General features: G+C 31.2%; 1 protein-coding gene across 1 annotated transcript in view; it reads left to right on the top strand.

Moving 5' to 3' along the window:
- Positions 1-16879, top strand: part of LOC134688132 (mucin-22-like) — a 29254-nt gene extending 12375 nt beyond the window's left edge. The window contains exons 11-24 of the mRNA XM_063548604.1: positions 253-299; positions 810-930; positions 1669-1772; positions 2880-2982; positions 4063-4213; positions 4920-4989; positions 8354-8420; positions 10221-10306; positions 11654-11780; positions 12611-12652; positions 13464-13538; positions 14129-14162; positions 15783-15890; positions 16556-16879. Of these exons, the coding sequence (XP_063404674.1) occupies positions 253-299; positions 810-930; positions 1669-1772; positions 2880-2982; positions 4063-4213; positions 4920-4989; positions 8354-8420; positions 10221-10306; positions 11654-11780; positions 12611-12652; positions 13464-13538; positions 14129-14162; positions 15783-15859 (1104 nt within the window). The 3' untranslated portion in view covers positions 15860-15890; positions 16556-16879. The remainder of the gene's footprint in view (positions 1-252; positions 300-809; positions 931-1668; positions 1773-2879; positions 2983-4062; positions 4214-4919; positions 4990-8353; positions 8421-10220; positions 10307-11653; positions 11781-12610; positions 12653-13463; positions 13539-14128; positions 14163-15782; positions 15891-16555) is intronic.
- The last annotated feature ends 2759 nt before the right edge of the window (positions 16880-19638 follow it).

Genomic DNA, 19638 nt, shown 5'->3' with positions numbered 1-19638 from the left:
TTCTTAAACAGTTATGATATTTACAAAACAGAGACATTTAAATGCTTATTATTCATACAAATATTTATTTTCGGTATCCAATGAAGATTTTTAAGAAATAAAATATGATTGAGATATGTCAATGCATACGTGAATACATATTTTTGTAAAAAAGCCAAATGTGAGTCGTTTACTATATTCTATCCTTATTGTTTTGCCATATTTATCATGAATTTATTGTTATTGACATTATATTGTTGTCCCGAACTACAGGTGGCATATACAGATCCAAAGATATCTTGTGGATATTGGAACTTCAGGTATTTGTTTTAGTCATATTAATAGCAGAAGGAATATGCTGGTGTCCAACTGTTGTAATCGTTACAGTTATCTCAGCTCCTTCTAAAGATGTACCTGGATACCTCGTATTATACGTTCTTTTTTTTATAAAGTTTATGTATTAAACTGATTTTCAGATCTGCGACTCTTTTGGACAACGATTTATGTTTGCTATTATACTTTTTATTTCAACTTTTTTATTAATTGTTCCTATCTTCTAAATCATTAAATGATGTAAACGATATCTGTTTATGAACTTTATCTGGTTGAACTGTATCGTGTTGCTGATCTTCAAATGACCAGGATAGTCATATTTCTGTTTGAAAACATTATTTATACAGAATTTAATTTTGATCTTGAAATCTTCATGAAGATTGAAAATTAAATAAAGTAAAGTTTCACAGACGTTGATTTGTTTAAACCTTTTCATGATTTTTTACCAATGGTCTGAACTTTCATTGTGTCTCGATTTATGTGTGATTATTTTTCAGTTCTAGAAGTTGGGCTAGTAGCGGATGTTATCTCAAACAGACTGAATCAAATGTTTCTACATGCACATGCAATCATTTAACTAATTTTGCTATTTTGATGAGTCCTAGCGATTTTGAAATTGTAAGTTTGATTTACTTTACATATGCATAAACGAATTGTTTTATATATATATAGGAATATGTGGTATGAGTGCCAATGAGACATTTCTCAATCCGAATAACAATTTATAAAACTAAATCGTATCAAAATCCTGTTAACAGCTATAACATTCACATACTTTTCTGACAAAACCTTCACGTTATAAATGTCATGCTTCCAAACTTTTTCATCAGGAATATTGAAAAAAATGTAAAAATATATTTATTAGGTTTGTGTTATCCTTATTTATGATACAAGAAAGAACGAAACTTTAAATCTTCAACTACGGTATCGGATTTTTTTTTTAAATTTGTAATCTTCGCTGACGTTATTATAGATTTGAATAAAGCGCGAGGTTGGTTTTGCCACAAAACCAGGTTCAACCAACATTTGTTTTCTTTAACTGTCCTGTCAAGAATATGACAGTTGTTATCTATTAGTTCGTAACTTTGTATGTTGCATGTCCGTCTGTTTTTATGTTGCACTTCAGTGTTCTGGTGTTTCGTTGTTTTCATCTTACAGTTGATGTGTTTCCCTCGGTTTTAGTTGGTAACTGGGATCTGACTTTTAACCGCGGTATACCTTTTTCATTGATGTAACATAAAATTACTAATTTGAGCAACGAATGCATATTATTTATTTCACGAAACATTGTATTAGCTTTTTAGAACATTTAAATATTGTCAATCAATAAATAACAAACGTGTAACAATATTTCAGACAGATTTTCATCAAAGAGCCTTAGAAATAATCACTTTTGTTGGTTGTGGCCTATCAATATTAGGGTGTACTCTTACCCTTATTACTTACTATGCATTCTGGAGGTAAGATGATTGAAAGACTCAATGATGCACATGCATTTTGTTCAATTATACTGTGAAAATTAAATGTCTTGCAAATACTTGTGTAGTCAACAACAACAAACACGATTATCGAACAGCCGCCAGCATTGAATAGTACTTGTATATTGATGTCAATGCATTATGATCTTCTTTTTATAGAAGTAACGATGGGTTATACATACAGTGATGTACTGTAGCTAACACCAACTACATTAAAACTTTGGTACATAGCTACCAGATACACCGTCATACCACATTCCCTGATTTTATATGGAAATGTTCTTGCTTGTTCGCCTTTATGGAGACCTTATATCGTTTACCATAACCATATTCATTTATTCATTTCAAAAATCGTTAAGAGATAGATAATTAGATGTGGTGTGAGTGCCAATGACACCACTCTCCATCCAAATTACAATAAGAAAATAAGTAAACAATTATAGGGTAATGTACGGCCTTCAACACGGAGCCTTGGCTCACACCAAACAACAAGCTATAAAGGGCCCCAAAATTACTAGTGTAAAGTCATTCAAACGAGAATGAAAGTCTTGAATCAATGTCTTGAATCAATGTCAAATACTTTCAAATAGAAATACAACTAATACTCTGATAAATGGGTGCATCCGACACGCACCAGACGTATTCACAGAATTTCAGATTTGAGTAATGATGATTTATCATGTCTGATATTTAATTGACGTATCTTTGATTGTTTGTTTAAGATTACGATAATTATATAAAAATTGTTGAGAGGGAATGGATTCAACTCCGTCAGGAAACTTAATTCATACGACTTTAACATGAAAATCAATTGTGTCAGTACTTTAAATTAACATATAGAATAAGAATATTGCAATGTTGTTAAACAACATTGTTGCATGTATAATGTCAAAGAACTTTTCTTTCTGACCCGTTTTTTCTTAATCGTATAGTAGTCGGTAAAAAGAAGCAAACATTTTGGCTTTTTGAAAGTATTGCTTTTATCATCTGCACAATATGTGCTTAATTTGTAATGTTAAGTCAGTAAATGCTTTGATATACATATGGCTTTATAGTTATAGTAGTTAAAGAATAAATGCTCTCTTTTAGATATGTTAAAAATGAATGGACTGTTATTTTATCGAATATGTGTGTTGTTTTGATCATTGGATATTCCGTTTTCTTAAGTTCTACAAACGTCACAGACAATGAGGTGAGTATTATACTAAATGGAATGATTCAAATACAATATATGTAGTCCATACATTGTTCATGTTCTAATATCAGCCATATTAGCTTATAGTGTAATCACATACTAGTAACCGGTTCCAATGTTATGGTAAGATGAAGTTCACATATTGTTTATGTTCCAATATCAGTTATATTAGCTTATATGGTAGTATTGATTATCTGGTTGACTGCATGTTGATATGTTGAAATACCAGCTGCGAGTCACAGCATGAAGTTTTTTGTCGAAGAAGCGCAGCGAACGAGATTAAATAGACTTCAAATTGTGTCGAGCAGTTGATATTTTACAATATCAGTATGTATATTACCTGATAATTGATTCATCGGACTGAATTTGCGTCTTTTGGAACAGTTTTCTTAGTTTCACAAGCAACCGGAAGATGCATTTATAACTTCGGGTCATACTTATCAACGTCGTGTCAAACATTATGACGTCGCTAATAAGTCCGGGTCAAAGTTATTAAGGCCGGGTCAATGTAATTGACGTTACAAAACCTTGATATGCAATTGAATCAAGAGATGATAGTACAAATTGATATAGACAGTGGGACAACCGATAAATACCATTATCGGTTCAAATTTATCTGCACAATTGCGCATTTTGACAATCTATTTCTCTTCTGTGAGGCCAAAATGTTTTCACTTCAAAAACTTATTGAAAAGAAAAAGAGCTATAAACAACAACAATGCACAATATAGTATAGCCATAGCAATGCAAGGAATAAGAGCTTTGCATGAGGGAGATATATTCCTTAATTTTAAATATTTTCAAAGTTTTTTACAGCAAATTCTTATAAAACAATATCGGTAAAGCGGTCTGGCAATTGTAATAAAGTGATGTATCAACAGAATATCGTGTCCTGCAATTAACAGGCATACAGTGAAACAGTAAAATACGTTCACAAAGATCATATAAAACTCCCTTTAAAAACTGCCTTAAAAACTGTCATAGAACAGCAAAAACATTGTATTTCAAATTTTTAAGAAAACGCTCAAAGATTTAGTTTTACCTTATAGCACTGTGGTGATTCATATCTCTTTTCAGATTGCTTGTATCATAGTAACAGCAGTTCTACATTACGTGTTTTTGGTAGTATTCTTCCTTATGCTATGTGAAGGAATATCAGTAGCTAGATCTGTCACCGTTGTTTTCAAGAGAAAATCTGAAGCACGTTTTTATTTACCATTTGCTTGGGGTAAGACTATACTTTTTGGACAATTCGTCTTATGTGTGGATAAAGGTGACTAGTATATAATGTATTTAATTATAAATAGTTATCAAAGGTACCAGGATTATAATTTAGTACGCCAGGCGCGCGTTTTGTCTACATAAGACTCATCAGTGACGCTCATATCAAAATATTTATAAAGCCAAATAAGTTCAAAGTTGAAGAGCATTAGTTAAGCGTGATCATTATAACAAGATAGTAAGTTCGGTTTGTAAATTTCCCAAGTGTAAAAAATAAAAGAAACCGAAACTAGTACTTATAGTATTGGAAATTGATATAAATGTTTTAAAAAAGACCAAAGTTTGACCGAGAAAACAAATGCAAGAATTGAAAGTCGACTAAAACTAGGATATATGAGCTGTATAGGTACAGCTATTTGAAGGCTGCTACATCAAAATATAACGGAGGCAATTGGAAAGCTAAAATTTCCATTTTTGTCGTAAACCTCCAGCGACTACATAGCCAATTTGTCGATGCGAGTCAATACCTGAATTCTGATTATTTGTTTTTTTAGTATATTCAAAATTTGATCGAATCAATGCTTTCCCAACTTTAAAACAATGTAGGTTTGAATCAACCTATTTTTATCCATGTATATAAAGTATTGATTAAAAAAAATATCAAGTGCATACAAATGGTACAGTAGGCAGTAACAACACATATTGTTCTTCAGGAGTTCCGTTGGTGATTGTAGGAATAACTCTAGGAGTTACGCGCTTAAAAGGATATCATTCAGAAAAATAGTATGTATAAAATAGTATGAACAAGAAAACAAATGCAAAGTGTTATAGAGTTTTTCCATTTAACAGCCTATGTTTCACAAACTTTAACTTTAAACAATAAAAACGTGTTGTTATTCATTAGTTTGTTCAAGTCGTGTTTACATCATGTTTCGTAAGGTTGTTTTTAGTTAAACAGTATTTAAAATTTATTTGTTTTGTTCACATGAAATCAGCAATACTGTTTGAAACATGTCTCTCAGGCTACAGTGTTTGACTTGACTAAAGCGAATTGTCAAGTTAAGATTAATTGAAAGCTAAATATCTTTACTCGTCAAATTTTGTTTTTAGAAATGATCAAAAAAAAAATTCTGCTATCTTAATGTAATTTTCAGTAATTTGTATTCACCAATTTGTTGCTTTGTTTCCATCGATCAGCCATAGTTTGTATTTTTTATTTGTCACTTTTGTAATGTTGATATTCAGCTTTTGCTTTATATATACTAATAATTAGGCATGGGGAAAAATTATGAAAACGTCATTATTTCTCAAAATGACCATCTATTGCACGGACATATATACAGTTCAATTAAAAAATCCTAGTATCAACATTATCGCTTTCCTTCCAGAAGTAACACGTTTTATTATGAAATTAATGCACGATCAAATTACTGAGAAAATAGTATTGTTTGTACAATTACAATATGCATAATAAAATTGAGAATGGAAATGGGGAATGTGTCAAAGAGACAACAACCCGACCAAAATAAAAAAAACACAACAGCAGAAGGTCACCAACAGGTCTTCAATGTAGCGAGAAATTCCCGCACCCGGAGGCGTCCTTCAGCTGGCCCCTAAACAAATATATACTAGTTCAGCGATAATGAACGCCATACTAATTTCCAAATTGTACACAAGAAACTAAAATTTAAATAGTACAAGACTAACAAAGGCCAGAGGCTCCTGACTTGGGACAGGCGCAAAAATGCGGCGGGGTTAAACATGTTTGTGAGATCTCAACCCTCCCCCTATACCTCTAACCAGTGTAGAAAAGTAAAAGCATAACAATACGCACATTAAAATTCAGTTCAAGAGAAGTCCGAGTCTGATGTCAGAAGATGTAACCAAAGAAAATAAACAAATGACAATAATACATAAATAACAACAGACTACTAGCAGTTAACTGACATGCCAGCTCCAGACTTCAATTAAACTGACTGAAAGATTATGATTTCATCATATGAACATCAGGCACAATCCTTCCCGTAAGGGGTTTAGTATCATACCATCATAACATATATGAGAAGAACATAACCCGTGTCATGCCAACAACTGTTTTTAGAATAAATGTGTTTAGTTCCGACGCAAAGACCTTATCAGTGACTCAATATTAACGCCAAAATATGCAATCTTTAATGACTTGACAACAGTATCGTAATTATATCCCTTCTTAATAAGTCTATTCAAAGGTTTCGTAAGTTTATGAGGTGAATACTGACACCTTTGTGCTTTATAAAGAATATTTCCATAAAAAATTGGATGTGAAATACCTGAACGTATAAAAAGTCTGCATGTTGAGCTATATTTACGAATGATGTCTTTATACCGATGATAAAATTTAGTAAATGTTTTGACTAGTTTGTGATATCGAAAACCCTGGTGTAATAATTTTTCAGTAATACATAAATTTCTCTCGTTAAAATCTAAAACATTGTTACATACACGAGCGAATCGTACAAGTTGAGATATATAAACACCGTAAGATGGTGACAAGGGAACGTCACCATCTAAAAACGGATAATTAACGATAGGAAATGAAAAATCATCCCTTTTATCATAAATTTTAGTATTCAGCTTTCCGTTAGTGATATAGATATCAAGATCGAGGAAAGGGCAGTGGTCATTGTTAGTATTAGCTTTATTTAAAGTGAGTTCACCAGGATAAATTTCATTAATATACATACTGAAGTCGTCATTATTGAGAGCCAAAATATCATCCAAATATCTAAAAGTATTATTAAATTTGTTTATCAGATGTTGTTTTGATGGGTCTTTGCTTATTTTTGTCATAAATTGTAACTCGTAACAGTACAAAAAGAGGTCCGCAATAAGTGGTGCACAGTTAGTCCCCATTGGAATTCCGATAATCTGACGATATACGGAATCCCCAAAGCGAACAAAAATGTTATCTAGTAAAAATTCAAGGGCATATATAGTATCAAAGTATGTCCAATTAACATAGTTTTTTTGTTTATTGCTACTAAAAAATGACCTAAAAGAGTTTGAACATATATATTCACATTCTGATTTTTTGAATGCCCATTTAATTAGGTGTGTGAATTTTTTCTTAATGAGAATGTGAGGCAATGTGGTATACAGGGTAGAAAAATCAAAACTTTGAACAGATTCAAAATCACCAATATAAGCATGCAATTTATCAAGTACTTCCAACGAGTTCTTGACACTCCAAAAGTAATTTATTCCACTATTTTCGAAGGCCTTATTTGAACAATTTATTATAAGGTTTTTAATTGTACCAAGTGTGCTGGTAAGAATAATAGACAATTTAGTAGTTGAACAATGGCTTGAAGACGAAATAAATCTATATTTGTAAGGGGTTTTGTGTAGCTTCGGAAGCCAATACATAGTTGGAACTTTCATTGTATTTGGCTCTGCTTGTAAAGCGGTGGCTAAAAGTTTATGTTTGTTACAGATTTCGTTTTCTGAAAATGGAGTCAGTTGGAATGTTGGTGAATTGGTGATTTCCTTTTTCAGAACCTCGATGTAAAATTTACGTCAAACAATAATAATATTATTAGTAGCTTTATCGGCCGGGACAAAAACAAATTCCTTGGCTAGTTCTTTTAGTTTATGTTTGATACGAGAAATATGTTTATTGTGGTTATTGTTAATAGTAAAATGTTCTTTAAAATGTTGAATACGTATATCAACTATCTTCATTACTGAATTAAAAAGAGAGTCCAAAGATTTTTTGTCAGCTTTTTCCCGTTTTACTGTAAAAGATTTTTTGTCAGCTTTTTCCCGTTTTACTGTAAAAGATGACTTATACATATTATGACATACAGAATATTCCAAATAAAATCTGATAAATGTTCTATCCTAAATAAAAGTCATGGGGCACTACACACACTAACACACACACACGCGAAGAAAGACCAAAACAAATTACAGTTATGTTTGTTTCGTTTGATAATTTATTTCTGACGTATACTCTACCTCTTATTAGGCCCTGTACAGTTTCGAAAAATATGTATGTAGAAATGAACATAAATTAACAACTCCTTTTCAAGTGAACTTTGTTAAATTGATATTTGTTTCAAAGAGTCTTGGACAGGGTATCTATTTGATTTTTATTATATGTTTACAGTTGCTGGCTTAGCACGAATAACTTTGTATTTATGGCATTTGTTGGACCTGCTTTACTTATTATACTGGTAAGCTTATTTATAGATTCTGTTTCATATTCAAAGATGAAATAAAACATACAACAAATACCTGCTTTAATTGGTTAAATTATTACTGCTGGATTTTGGGCTTGGTAGCTTTGATAACTATAAGCATGTCGGAATGTTCTATTGTATTGTTTATTTGTGTTTTTCTCTGTCTTGAATGTTCCTGTATTTATTTGTACTATAGTCCTGTCATGTAATGTTGTCATTTAAATGTTATTGTTAACCTTGCCATAAAACCGCGAGGTTAGGCTACACACAAAACCAGGTTAAACCCACCACTTTTTCTTAAAATGTCCTGTACCAAGTCAGGAAAATGGCATTGTTATGTTATATTTCGTTTCTGTGTGTCTTTGGTTTTTTATTGCACTTCAGTGTGTCTGTTGTTTTCCTCTCATAGTTGATGTGTTTCCCTCGGTATTAGTTTGTAACCCGGATTTATTTTCTCTTTATTGATTTATGACTTTCGAACAGCGGTATAGTGCTGTCTAAATTTACTGTAAAAGATGACTTATGTTCATGTAATGTGGTGTTTTTTTTAATGATATTTGCAATATACTTCACTATTACTAATTAAAAGTAAATTTTAAATTTTATTAAATATGTAGCAGAATGTGTTCATAGCATATTTGCATTGATGCATGTAGAAATGTACCTCCAAGGTTATTTCAAAAAGGCAATAAAAAGCAAAATCATCTTTTATCAACCATCAGAACTAGTTAAAACAGCAGCCAAATCCTGAATCAATACAGTCATTTTTAAAAGCAAATGGTTCGTTAAACCTGGTTCATCGCTATTTAATATAGTTGTAATGTGCAATACCACCATAGTACGTCACATTCATTTGCAACAGAAAAAGAATCGAATCAAATATTCAGATATCTTTGATGGTTTTAAGTACAATTCTTTTGCAGTTGGTGTTGCTATAAAATATTTAGAAATTTGAGATAAATCTGTTCCTTTGATCATGACTCGAATTCGTGATGAATGTATTGTTCTGTCACTCGTTGAATATTTTTCTGTGTTAGAATTATCTTATTAGTTTTTTCTTTTTTTATTAGATTGCAATTGGTCAATGAATGAAGCTATATCTTTTCCTTCGCATTTACAATTTGTTTTGATAAGACTTCATTGGCAACGTCTTCAATTATGCCTTTTTATTTCGCTGGGTGCCACAGTGTTTTTTGTTTTGTTTTTGAAAACTACCGTTGAGAGCAGAGGGATAGACCCTGGATATGAATTTGTGAATATTTATTAAACATTTAAATTGAACACTGGCCAATAGGGGAAAACAATGTTGGTATAATACCTATTATGACAAAGATTCAGTTCAATACAATGAACTAAACAATTCAAGTTAACACACACAACAATCTTACATAGTCGCTAACAAAGCAAGCTGTAGCTGATCGCAAAATTGACAAAGACGATAACAAAAAAATGTTTTTGTGATTCATGTTTTTTTCTCCACAGTTTTTTACCACAACTCCGTCCTCTTTATCTCAAAGTGACATGTTGCCTCGGCGTTTGCAGCTTTCTTTGACTGATGAGTTTCATGTCGCCTTGGTATTTTCTGCCTTTTTTGTTGTCTATGTTTGCTCATTGTAGTTTCTATTTCTATGAGCTGTTGAATTTTTAATGTTGGTATCTCTTTAATCTTTTGAGGTTGACAAAATTCTTTCGTAGCAAAGCAATTTTTCATTGGAAGAATGACTTACTAGTAATAAACAAATCAACAAATTATCATCTATCAAATGTTTTTTAATGTTTATTCCCTGATTGTAGATTAATATAGGAATAATACATGTTGTATTAAAAGCTATTTATTCTACAAATGCTATGGTGAACGAAAGATTAAAGAAAAAAGTCAGGTTTGTTTTTTATTCAGGCTTATTATGTTTTACATTAATAGGGCCAACTATAGCCTGATATATATTTTCCTTTGTTCAGATATGAGACGTGGTATGAGTGCCAATGTTACAACTCTCCTTTCAAGTCACAATTTTGAGAAAAAAGCTACTATAGGTCAAAGTCGGTCTTCAACACGGAGCCTTAGATCACACTGAACAGAAAGCTGTAAAGGCCCCATACATAACTAGTGTAGAACCATTCCAAAGGGAAATCCAACGGTATAATCTATATAAAAAAAGAGAAGCGTGAAAAACTGATGAACCACATCAGCAAATGACACCAAAAACGTATATAAATATGTACTATTTGTACAGCCTTGTTCTAATATGCTTATAATTTTTAATTGTTGTATTCGATGATAAAATATTGCAATAATTCAAAACTAACATGAAGGTACTCGAAGTTCCTGAATAACTTATTAGAGTTTATGCGACACAAGTGTAACAATGTGTAACAGTGTTCAAATCTCGTAAAATTGATTCCAAAATGACAATTCAAGATAATGAACAACACAACAACCAGCTGCACCAAGAGTACATGATACGCCTTATTTGTACATACTGAAACTGTTCCAAAAAATACAATGGAGTATTGAGAAAGTATTTAATCAGAATATCTCTGTGGAAAATATTTATGAGAATCGCGTCCTTATTAGCCGTATTCATGTTGTGTCAGCTAAGTCTGTTAAAAGTTCTATAACTCGAAATGTCAAACCGAGAATAAATAAAAAAATCAAAAGCTATTCTAAATGCATCATTACCAACAATATGTTCAGTTTACAAAAAGTGCATCTTATCTGAATAGAGCGAGTCCATGCAATTTTAAAGAACGATGGGCAAACATAAAATGCACCATTACCAACAAAATGTTCAGTTTACAAAAAGTGCATCTTATCTCAATAGAGCTAGTACATGCCATTTTAAAGAACGATAGGCAAACATGAAATAAATACAAAAGAAAGCGTTCTTTTAGTCATTTTTTATGCTGTTGTAACTTACTTGCGAGCGGGTCAAATCAAATTAGAGCCCCCATTTTTAAGGACGGACGAATAAACAGACGAAAAAGTTCACGGGCGGAAATTGTTATGCCATCATACATCTTGGCTTTGGGCGGTAAAAACTGATGGTATCGCGTGAACTCAAATGGGAGCAAAACTTAATGTGTCGACTTGATAAGTATGTTCTGCTATATACAATATCTATATGAATCACCAATCATATGATTAAAAATAAGAATAAAACGCAATGATGAAATATCAGTTGACTTTAGTAGTTCTATAAGTATTCAAACATTATTTTTTTTCATAGAGCCGGTGTTAAATGCATGGTTGTTTTAATACCAGTATTAGGATTATCATGGTTATTTGGAATTCTGGCATATAATGAAGATACCATCATATTTCAGTATTTGTTTGGTATTTCTACTTCCCTTCAGGTATAATTTTATATAGATTTCTAAATATTAAATCGGTCTTTAAATGCATTACTGACGATTTAACAACATATAAAGGATACTTTTATTTTACTTTTTTTTTAATTTTAAACAATAATAAAAATAGCATTTTGAAATAATGATAGCTAAAGCACAGCAGCCAGTTTGGTTTAATTTTTAAGAGGGAGGCAGATGATTCCAAAATGATATTCAAACTTATAATACAACTTGTGAAATTTCGGGAATACGACAGCGAAAAATACCAAGACTTTAAACATATAAAAAAGACATATCTGATGTACAATTGTCTTGTAAGATAATATACGTATTCCTCAGTTGGGTCTGCATACAAATGTATGCCTACAGCCCATATGATGATCCTTATTTCCAGATACGTTGCGAGTGTTTTATGCATCTTCGGCAGTTCAAAAGAAACAAATGTAAAAACTCAAAGGCATCAAATGTAAAACTCAAAGGCATCAAAACAAGAATTACAATTTTGTTGATTAAATCGATCCGAAAAAAATTTAACTCTGTAATTCCTTTATCAAATAAGTGTTCTCAATCCAAAACGGACATCAAGTATGTAGGGAAAAGTATCATGACTCTTTTACACGTGATTACCTGTATATTTACATTTACGTTTATAACGGGTGAAATGCATATCGGCTGTTTCTAAATGCCATTTCAATCGTTATGTGTTGAAATGATATTTTAAAAACATTAACAGGACCAATTTTTCTGCAACCGATATGCATTTAAATAGGCAGTACAATCTGATAAATTTGACTTATCTGATTTAAGTTTTTTGTGTTGCTTTAATATTTTTTCAGGGATTTATAATATTTATAAGAGATGCAGTTTCAAATAAAAAGGTGAGTTCTGTAGAACTGTGTACTTTAGTCTGACGGTTTGTTCGGATCATCAACATCCAGTTAGAGTTTAACGTAGTTTTTTCTTATACATATAAACTTACAAAAGTTTTAAGAACTGATTATAAGTTGAACGACACCTATTTAACTGCGCCATATGCGATATCGTCACAGCATGTCTCTTCAGCTAAATTCGAGGCAAACAATTGAAACCAATAAATAATACCGAACTCCAAACCAAACTTTATAAGAGGCAATCAATTACAACTAACCAAATGTACGCTATCAAGCAATCGCAAAACAATTTAAACAAACCAACTGCAATATGCCTGAACTAATACAGGTATTTCCGAAAAATCGTGGGTTGATTTAAAATATGGAGATGTGGTATGATTGCGTATGAAACAACTATTCATCAAAGTTAAAATGGAGTAAATGAAAACAATTAAAGGTAACCATACAGCATTCAACATTGAAAAAATACCATACCGTTTGGTCAGCTAAATAAACCCATGCAATTAAAATAAATCGGGGTTAAACATATTTGTTAGCGCTGAGCGCTCTTCCTAATCTGGTACAGTGGTGTAACAGTGCAATATAAAATATGTGAGTACTCGTAATTGTTTCTCCTTTCCTTTTAGTTATGATCGTTCATAGAAAAGAAACACAATTTCGGGATTTGAATACATAATTTATACACCCTCCCTTAGTTTCTATAATTTACCCAAATCTGAAGAGAGAACACAGAATGTAAATTGCTGATCTTCTTGATTTTCCTCAACCTTATTTATTCAGCGTTTCTTTTGCATTTTAGTTACATGAAGGAATCGGGAAAGCGGTGCATAGATACAGATCAAACTCTATGTTAAAAGCTAGCAGCAAAACACAGGTTTGTTTAAAGTTGACAATTTTACATGTCTGCACAATTAAGGTACAACTCAAATATTTCATCAAGTGAGTCACAATTGAAATTGTATTTATTTATAGATGATGTGTTCTCACTAAACATTTGGTGACTATGTTGAAAGCATCTATCCCATCGAACTTGAGATGCATGATACAACAATTAAGTATGCGTCATATCTTGACTTACATCTAGAAATTGAATTTCTACAATTCCGTTTTCTTTTGACGAATTTGACCAACCGAATTATACTTATTACAGGTTGTGTACTAACATGAGTAACACAACGGGTGCAACAAATAGATCAGGAAAGGCTTAGCCATCCGGAGCACCTGAGATCACCCCAGGTTTTGGTGGGGTTCCTGTTGCTAAGTCTATTCTATGTTGTTTTGTTTGTTTGTTTGGTACATTTTCTGCCATGGTGTTTTCATTTTACTTGCAGTGGTCCTCTGGATCATTCGCTCCTCTATTAATCATAGTATAATACATTGTATCTGCAACATTTTATCAACAGTGTATGAGTTCCAGTCGTTGTACATTAATTTTTTTTAATCTTTATATTTTTCTTTTTGTAGTCTTCTGGTTTACAGAACAGATTTGAATTTAAAGGTATGTTAAAACTTGTTCTAGTGTCATTGATTCAAAAATTGTATGGAAATGGGGAATATGTCAAAGATACAAAAAGCCGACCTAAGAGCAGAAAACAGCCGCATATCACCAATGGGTCTTCAATATAGCGAGAAAATTCCGCACCTGGAGGCGTGCCTCAGCTGGTTCCTTAACAAAAATGTTTACTTGCTCATTGATAATAGACGTCATACTGAACTCTAAAATAAATAAATGAACAAAAATGAAACTCAAACAAGATTTTCAAAGGTCAGATGATCCTGACATGGGATTGTCGCAAACTAAATCATCATGTTTTATCATATGTGAAAGCATAAATAGGTTGCATTTCTGTTAATATATACAATGTAATTTCCTCTTATGGCTTAAACTGTACCGTTTTCACTATGACGTTTTGATAAAATATACTAGTATCCTAGAATCGAAAGCTTACATTTTAAAAGGCATAAACAAAGGTTTGTTTGAAAATGATTGTTTGAACTTTCTGTATTACACCTTTTTGCACTTTGGGTCTGTCTCAGAATTCAATTCTACCGCTATTCATGAGCATCCATACTGGTTACATTCACAAATTATGTCTCTACGAGAGGAAACATAGAGATCATGTCTTAGAACCAGTAGGTTAACCAAAAAAGTAATCACTTTTAAACCTACCAGTTTTAGTAGCAAAAAACCCTTCCTCCTTTTCTATAAATGTGACCTACCGAATTATACTTATCACTGGACTTGTAATTACATGAGCAACACGACGTGTACCTCAGGTATCACGTCTTGTCTTTTATGTTTGTGTTACGGAATATTGTATTTTGTGAACTGTTGCTCGTCTTTTAGTCGTTTATGTTTGTCACCATGGTGTTGTCAGTAGTTTTGATTGATGTGTTTGAGTGTTCTTTTGTTAGTCAGATTTCATGGGAAACTATCATGATTGCGGTACTCGAAATCTATGATAATGCTTCTCAAATTTCAACCAAATAAATAAGCGTTCCTCTTGAAGTATAACATAAGCATGTGTATACCCCAAAATAATGAAAAGAAACAGTCTACAACACTTCAAAAAAACTTATAAATAAACTAGGTACTGCAATGAACCTGCAATCCATCTTCCACAAGTTACACTTAAGTCAGGTTCTGCAATAGGCATTAAGTTCATCTTCCACTAATAACACTGGAATCTGGTAATGCAGTGGTCATGCAGTCGATCTTCAACTTATTACATTGTAATCAAATACTGCGGATGGTCTGAGAATCATCTTTTACTAGTCACACTGTTATGATTACTGAATTTGATATATGTTGAAAAGGATTCATATAATCGGGTATTAATAAAAGCATCATGTCATATCCGTATACATAACTAAATGCATAATTCCTAAGTATACGTAGACCATCAAACCTTTTTTAATGAAATATCTCTGGATAAAGTGTATGTATCTAAAGCCACTAAAACATTGAAACATAAGAATAAATGACAGGACATGGATTAGCCGTAGAAAATGCTAAAACATTAACAAAAATTTATTTCATTAATGGACAAATAAATGATGAGTGTGTTTTTGTCAAGTTAGATAGATAAGTACATTCTTTTATTATTTTTCTAACAAGGTCACCAAATGAGTTCAGATGAATATCAATACGACAAACCAATGAGGGCCCATCTGAGGATGCGAACTTTTATTTAAATTTACAATATTTAAGTGTGAAAGAAATAAGGTATACGAAATTATTTTATAACCTTAACTTGTGAGAACTGTAAACTACAAAATACACCTAGTAACTCCGGAGAATGTCATAAAGTATTTGGGTGAAAATTCGGGACGAATTACAACTCAAAGCTTGATAACAGGCCGATACGTACATGGTATAATGAAAAACGACAAATAAAACAAATTTACATAACATGGCGTAGATAGTACCAGGACGTTCGTCTACATAAGACTCATCAGTGACGCTCAGATCAAAATAGTTCTTAAGCCAAACAAGTATAGAACTAGAGTGAACAAAACAAACACCCTTTATATATAAAGCAGATGGTGATCGCCGGTGAGTTTGACCTTATTGCTTCATTAAACTTTTTATTGAATGGAAGTTTGTTTCTGGAACTTTTTGCGGAATATCATTAAAAAAAAAAAAGAAACATGAAATAGCTTATGTCGTGTAGGGTCATCTTGTCCGAATAAGATGAAATATCGAAATGTACATTTCAAACTTAGTATATTGTTATATCAAACATTACTTTTACACAGTATATAAGATTCATACCAGTTAATTGCAATATTTCATTATAATTCAAATTTAAAAGATTGACAGATAAAACGACTGATAGATGGAAAAAAGTATCAAATTACGTCTTTATATTTATTTTGTTCTATTTTTAGACATCAAGACGACATTTTTTAATTAGAGAAAAATAATAGTAGCGTACACCATACAAGCTGTCAAACTAATGCATGTATAATGCAATCAATCTAAAACTGTAATTCTCTGAAATTTCATGAAATCACTGACTGTCGTATGTTACCTAAGTTAAACTCTCACACAAAGACTATGTTTTTACAGAATAAGAATAATTGGTAATCATGCACAGTAAAAAATAGTTCATAGTTGTCAAATATGAATTTATTCGTAAGAAATTTTAAATACTATTTGCAAAATATCTCGGTATATTTTAATTTCAGACATCTGTGTAACAAGTTATATCTTGATTCATATATGATATATTTATATGCAAAATAAGCAGTACTTATTGTTTGTATATTTAACAGATGTTTTACACTTTAAAGATGGAATGTCTTTTAATTATTTTTATATTAATTCTTTTGTTTGTCATGCAATAAAATCGTATTGAAAAGCAATTGTATATGCATTAATTCGAACTGAGGGTAAACATATTTGTAATGATACATTTTGTTTAACCTAAATGTAAATGTGATAGTACCTTATATATAATCTATCAAATCAATATTAAAGACAATATTACTTTTTCCATGTGACAATTTTCCTAAACTTATTTATTAATACGGTCGACTTTAAAATAAAAACGAAGGAGATATAGTATATACAACTTTTATATCAACACAACAAAGCTCAAAATTGCTATTTTTTTAAATTTTATATTTGATAAAATGGGTTGTCAAAATGTCTATGCGATCGCTTTATTACGTTGTAAAAAGCATGACTTCTGCTTGTTTCATAAGGGCTCTATTCAATGTGTTTTGGTCGAGTTGAGACAATATTAATTCGATTATTTAATTGGTATCAATTTGCTGTCGCCATATGGTTGAATACTTTTTTTTTATTCAACTTACGTAGTAGTTGGGTGACCAAAATATAGTAGTCGCCAGTAATAATTTTTTTTTTCAATTAGTTTGTCTATGGAGGTATATTTGTACGATGATATACATAAATGTCAAATAATAACTGATACAAGTTACTTAAAATTACTTAATTTAGATACTTTGTGATATAACACACGTTTACCTTATCCTTCTTTTCTTCCAAATGAAATTAATTAGACAAAACGGTTGTGTAAATAGTTATCATAGGTACCAGGCTTATCATTTTATACGCCAGACATAGTATCGTCTACATAAGACTCACCAGTGACGCTCAGATCAAAATAGTTAGACATTCAAACAAGTATAAAGTTGAAAAGGATTTAAAAAATCCAAACATTGACCCAAATACCACTAAAATAATTTACCAGTGTGCCTGGGATAAAAAAAAAATCCTTAGTATTTCGAATAACCTATACTTTTGCAAACAGGTAATTTATAAAAAATGACCATATAATTAGTATAGCATTACTAACATTAACTATGTTTAAAATATAGGGCATTTTTTAGTCTTACTTACCCTAATTTCTAAATGTTAGACACTATTGCCCTCAATATTATAGAAACAAAACGGCAGAACAAAAACCATAAAATATCGAATTAAACATTCTGTCTGCAATAATTATTAGGTTATTAGGTTAAATATGCAATATTTCATTAATTAAATTTCCCAATTTTTTAAAATCGTTAATATATTTAAGATCTTTGCCATAACCACATCCAGGATATTTAAATAAAATATTATGATGTAATACAATTCACTGCTGACGAAGTTACTGCAATAGGACGACAAATGCACATTAGCCAGCGTTGAACGAGGTGTTATGAATCTTAATCCACTCGCTTTAAATATCGGTCAATTTAAGTAACATATGGTACATTTCGTATAATGATCAACCAAGACAGTACATTATATCATACAACAAACGAAATATTTTAATTTCGATTAGAAAATTGGCGTTAAAATGGCGAGAGAACGCATACAGTATTATGTTAGCACATCAATAAAACGTTGAGTAAATAATAACATGAATAACAAATAAATTATTTCAATATATCACAACTTGTTGTAATTTTGTCAATGATCATGTTAACAGCTCACTACTGTCGTGCATAAATCAATTTAAGCTTTCAAATTTTTAAGTATCTTATATGCAAATCTTTATATCAAAAACTAGAATATTAAAAAACAGAAATTTTTCTATTCTTTGTTGGTTTAACAATACTGTACCGGAAACAGAGGAGATTTAAAGAACCTTAGATCATGCAATTTAGTAATTAGTGTTGGCATTCATATATGGAATAGTTTTAATAAATCTATCAATGTTAACTTAAAGATAGGTTTAGCTTAATTTATTGTATCCTGTCATGGAATTTTCAAAATTTATATTTAAACTTTGGTTTTCAAACAATTGATATGAAAGGCTTTTAAAATTTTGTTCAACATATCGTTAATACAAGTAAAATATTTCACCTTTAATACGTTGCTGTGATTACTTAGAACATGTTCAGTTGTTTTTCTGATAGTCGTAAACACACTATTAAAATAATCTCTTAAGTATATATAAGTCAGATAGCTTCTTTTATTATTATTGTTTACCACTGTAATATTGAAAGGTGATATCACAGAAGTTATATAGACTTGTAATGATGACTTTATCACATGAGAGATGATAAAACGTCTAAATGCGGATACAGTTTTAAGGTCTGTTTGATAATGTTCAAAGCGAGTTAATAAAAAAATGATGTACGATCGTTCATTGTGAAAACTATGGAATGGAAATTGTCATTTATTCAATTTTATGATGGATTTGAATAAAAAGATAATGACTAATAAAAGCTATTTGCATGTCCTTTTTGTCATAAAGCTCTTCAACTGTTTATGCTCTTATACACCACTGGTCTTCAAATATGCCAGAAAATTGCGTCAATCACACGCAATTTATAATATGGTACTTTAAGTTTTAGATAACAATTGTTAAAGAGTGAATCCTGTTTATTAACTCATTAGACCATACGTCTATGCGCACATGTAAAATGCAAAAGCATAGACGCATTGTTCTTCATCGCAGTGATGCCTTCGACGTGAGGCAACATTTCATATCTTAGGTTTGAACATAATTACT

The sequence above is a fragment of the Mytilus trossulus genome, chromosome 10 (assembly GCF_036588685.1).
Source record: "Mytilus trossulus isolate FHL-02 chromosome 10, PNRI_Mtr1.1.1.hap1, whole genome shotgun sequence".
Classification (NCBI taxonomy): Eukaryota; Metazoa; Mollusca; class Bivalvia; order Mytilida; family Mytilidae; genus Mytilus; species Mytilus trossulus.
The sequence above is the reverse complement of the archived record's forward strand: the minus strand, read 5'-3'. Positions and strand labels throughout refer to the sequence as shown.